The following is a 4,800-nucleotide window of genomic DNA, read 5'->3' on the forward strand; positions in this document are numbered from 1 at the left end:
TATATATATATATATATCTCCAATTAATAAAAGTTCAGAATATCTGTTATATTTCTTCTTATTTAATTTTAGGATTCAAGTGGAGTTCTAAAGTTGAAGTATGGAAAAACAGACTAGTATTGTGATACTACTGTGAACAATAAACAGAAAGGGAGAGAATAACCTTGGCACCACAGAAGAACAAAGTTGGACTTCAGGAAACCATACATCTTTTTAAAAATTCTTTGTTGGGAGGGATTTTTTTCCTCCTAGTTTCAGCTTTAGGCTATCGAAATCTTTGTTAGTCTTTTTATGGGTCAAATTAAAAAGAGAAAGCTATTTGCATTTCCTCGATTCTAAACTCAGTTCCCCATAGAAATGATACAGAAAAGATGAAGTAAAACACCCCAAATGCTCTGAAAACAACTGATTACCTGATAAATACCAATAAAGCATACCTGGCTAACTTGATTTAGAGCTTCAGCTAGCAACTTCTGGTTTATTCCACATAAGTTTGCCACCTTCTTCTGGCATTTATGATGCACGTTCATCCCACATTCTAGAAGAAATGTACAGAAGGTTATACAAGCACTGGGGAAATACTGTCTGATATTATAACCAAAAGGGCTGTTTCAGTGTGTGGTTGAGAAACCTTGTAAGACCAGACTGGACATGGATTTATCATGGGTAATAAAACTGCAGTTTCAATCTTTACCTCAATGAAGGCTTCAGAAATTGTTCAAAAGGAAAAAACCTCCAATTATCATTACTTTATTCCCAAATCTGTTACAATAAATATCATCTTGCCATTTTGTGGGATACTATAAAAATGGTATTTACAGTAAACACTTTCAACACTTCTAGGTGTTACTTCCGAGTCAGACTCACCATATTTGAGCTATTCCCCAAGGTAATAATTTTGATTATACTCAAGACTACACCTCCACAGCATGTCTTCTGACTGCATGAGAAGCTCAACGTGGCTGAGCTGTCACATGAGCCAGGTGCCTGTTTATCTCTCTGGTACAAAAGCTTTTCCAGCTGTGCTTGGATAAGATGAGTCCCATTCTATATAACCCCCATATAGAAACACACAGAGGTGGAACACTGGAAAAGTGTAGAGAGATTCCAGCTGCCCTCCCTTCTCCCCAGTACCTTCACATTTGAGGCCCTGTTTGACCAGCCCCCAGAGCAGGCTGCCGCAGTGGTCACAGAAGGTAGGGCTCATGTAGTTGTAAACTTTGAAGCGATGAGGCATGTCGATCTTGAAACGTTCTTTCTGAAACTGAGGGCAAGGAGAGGGGTGAGGCACTCTACCCAAAACAAGACCAACTTCTTACAGGAAACAGCTTGGATACTATGAAGCTACAACAGTTTTTATCTCAAATACGCCAGTCTTATCATCCCTCATCTAGCAGGGGAAGGCTCTGCCTGTCAAATACCACCCACCCCCTTGCAGGACTTTTAACCACTTTTCTTGCTTGAAAGTTCCATCCAGTACAATTAGGTACAATCTTCAAGAGCAGACAGTAACTTGGGTTATACAGCTAAGCACCTCCCAGATAGACTTGGCTGTTTCTGTACAAGGTTTTGTAGTTCAGGAGAGCTTAATTACATAAATACACTCTAAATAAAGAGTTCCAGGTCTTACCATTGTGTCCCTGCTGTTGGCTGCAGTACCAGTACACCTCCCAATTATTTTATCAATACATTTCTTATGAATAGCAGCATTGCATTCTTCAAGACATGCAAAAGAAAAAAAGGATTTCTTCAGATAGTAAATACATGGGATGAGGTGTTCACATTTCATAGCATGATATGAAAATCACCCTCCTTTTTATCATACTATAGACACCAAACCCTTTCTTTTCTATCAAGATGATAATTCTTGAGCTGATTCCCCCAACGTTCTCTTATCATTAACTGTTTTTAAACTATATCTGCCTCCATTGGCAAAGCCAGCAGCATTTGCTAACAGAAGGCCAATATTTACCATGCTTTTGAGTTTTACCCTTTGATATCTTCCCCACTGTGAGCAGTATTGTTCAGAGATCTATGCTAAGTCAAAAACGCTTTTCAATTCAGCTGTAAAACTCCTCAGTACTTGTAATTCATTTTAGAAAAGGTGTCACAAAAACTGCTGTCGTGAGTGCAACTTTTCGACAGCATTACATGCTCATCCAAAGAATAGCTAAGGCTAAATCTTGATACTAAAACCTCAGGTAGGAATCATAATTAGAGAGCCTTAGGTCATCGTGCAAAGCTGATGACTGATGACTACCACTACCTATAGTAATGCCATGTGAGTTACAGATTTTTTTCAACAGCTACTATTAGATCTACAGATTTCTGTGGCAAGTAGTACAAGAAAAAAGTAAAAATCAACTTACGCCTACATTTGTATCCCTGCTTATTGAGTCCCCTGAAAAACAAATGATAAAGAAGGAAATAAAACCTCCATATGTTTGCTGGAATAAAAGGTGGGAGGGGTTCTATCTTTAGTGAGTCAACTGGTCAGTCCTTTGCTTATGGGAATATTTGTCCCAACTAATAAACAGGTCTAAATTCTGCTATTCAGAACCCTCTGTTTTAGGAAAGCAAAATGCAGAAGATAAGGTAGTGTGTTTTGATAGACCAGCAGATTAGGAAAGAAACCCAGAAAAGACAAGGTTTCAACCACATGGGAAATCCTCCTGATCTGACTTTCCGTGCAAACAGCTTTACTATGGAAGGGATGCAGCTTCTTCCTCTCTATGGGTCTTTACTCTGCTATCAGCCACCTCACAACTCAAAGTCTGAGCATTGTTTTCTCAGATTCACCCATCTCATTCTCTTTTGAAAGAGCTGCTGCTGAGTATGGGCTAGATCTCACTTGATGGCGATGGAATTTTTGCCAATTATTTTAGCAGCAAAAATGTTCAAGTTCTAATTTTTTAATGTGAAAGAGACAACTATAGTTCCTGAGTATAACAATGCTCTCATAAATCTATAATTCCAGTTTTCAAATACATGTGAATTTACATGTCACATTATGTCTCAATATACCCAGAGCAGATTTTTCTGTTATTTGGCCCTTGGGGTTGGGGGAAGCTTAGTGTTTCCTTCTTACCACACAAAGTCTTTGCAGACAGAGCAAAACGTAGGTTGTCCGAAGAAGGTAGCAATAAATTCATGATTTTTGATGTAGTGGATTTTGGCTTGCTTGATAGCTCCTCTCCTGTTCATAGTTACTGTCCCCTCCTCTTCTCTCAATGACTGTTTGCAGTCTAAAGGGGAGACAAGGGAACACACTTTTAATAATTTAAGTTATGACAATGATTAATATTTCCTTCTTCAAAGAGCTCAGTTTGTTTTTCTGTTTCAGTCTTGTGCTTCTAATTTTACACCTCCATTCTGCAGACTTTCAGGCCAACAAAGGTGGAGCAGATGCACGCACTGCTTCCTAAGGTGTCTCCAGGTCGTCATTTGCAAGCACTTTCCTCTCCTCCTCATTCAGGAGGAGCCTTCAGCAATTGAGCTGAGAAGAAAGAGGAATGGAGTATAGTCTTGCTAGAGAAATGACAACCAGAATAATTTCCTGAAAAAATACAAGCTCCTATATATTATGTACTTTACATGCAAGAAAAATAAACATTTTTACTGGAAGCAGGGAAGTCTTGCCCATCAGCAGAAGCCTTTTCATGCTGCTGCTCCACTGATGCCCTCCTGAACCAGCACCACAGCAGAAATGCAGGTGAAGTGCTGCAGGATCTCCTGCGTCACAACTGGACCATACTACTGAAAGATGGGTTTCTTCCTGCCTCCAGGATCATTAAGCAGTGAAGATAAATGAGATTTTCAATAGACGTTTCCATTATGTTATCTCACTATGCTGATGCTGTATCTGGCCACATCTCAGGCTCATTGCTCTCCCTTCCTAGCCACCATGAGGTTACAGTATATAGTACCATGTAATACTATAGCAATAATAATACACATTATAGTATATAACTGTAGCATCTAATCCTGTATTGTATAGGAATTACATATAGTACTAGTCACAAAATAAAACAACAAAAAAAAATTTCTCAGGCTCCAAGTCCAACTGGCTCATACAGGTCCTTCATTTGTAGTTGTTTCCACTCTTTTTCAGGGAAGCTTCTCAGCTTCTCTTAGAAAAAAAAAAAAATTAGTATTTTGTGTCCCAATCTTTCAGCCACAACTCAGGCTATATAGTCTTACTTATTCATTTTGAAAATAGTAAGAGTTTGCAACAGATGTAACCTCATGAAGGTGTATCAAGGGAGATTGGGTAACTGGTAATTTAACCCTAGGACATATTTCCTGCCAATAGAGAGGAACTGTTGAGGGGCAATCCCATCCAGCAGGAAAAGATAAAGGCTTGAATCAACAATGAGGAGCTGATCAACTGCCAAGCCCATCAGCGCTGGCCAGCAGCTCCTGGGTCTCAGTCTGGAAGAAACATGGACATGGTTCACAAGTTAAAAGTTCTGCAAAGTTTAGGGTAACAGGGGATTGATATTTGTAGGGTGGAACTTTCCACAACAACTGAGTAAGGAAAAAGCCAGCAAAGCATTTTTCTTCTTGTCAGTGCAATCAGTTTTCATTTGCTCCATTGCATTGCTGCCTTCTATCAATACCAGTGGGAGCTTTGCTTTTTGTACTGATAGAGTTTCCTTTACCAAGTCACACTCACCACAATGCTTGAGCTTACTACAGGGTTACTCAGGAGCTCTGTTTTTGTTTTTGCTAGCTGCATTTGCGTTTTGACACTTTATTAGCTGGCTGCCACCACTGCTATTCCAACAAACTGCTGAAACT

The 4,800-nt window shown here is 39.3% G+C and overlaps 1 protein-coding gene across 1 annotated transcript in view; it reads right to left on the minus strand.

Moving 5' to 3' along the window:
- Positions 1 to 437: 437 nt before the first annotated feature.
- LOC103768303 (protein kinase C delta type-like) overlaps positions 438 to 4,800 on the minus strand; it is a gene marked incomplete at its 3' end in the record, with an annotated part of 17,157 nt that continues 12,794 nt past the window's right edge. Inside the window, exons 4-8 of the mRNA XM_008935443.1 lie at positions 3,089 to 3,245; positions 2,370 to 2,401; positions 1,631 to 1,716; positions 1,135 to 1,264; positions 438 to 538 (exon numbers count right to left, since the gene is read on the minus strand). Coding sequence (XP_008933691.1) covers positions 438 to 538; positions 1,135 to 1,264; positions 1,631 to 1,716; positions 2,370 to 2,401; positions 3,089 to 3,245 — 506 coding nt within the window. The remainder of the gene's footprint in view (positions 539 to 1,134; positions 1,265 to 1,630; positions 1,717 to 2,369; positions 2,402 to 3,088; positions 3,246 to 4,800) is intronic.

The sequence above is a fragment of the Merops nubicus genome, unplaced genomic scaffold (genome assembly GCF_000691845.1).
Source record: "Merops nubicus isolate BGI_N331 unplaced genomic scaffold, ASM69184v1 scaffold33532, whole genome shotgun sequence".
NCBI lineage: Eukaryota > Metazoa > Chordata > Aves > Coraciiformes > Meropidae > Merops > Merops nubicus.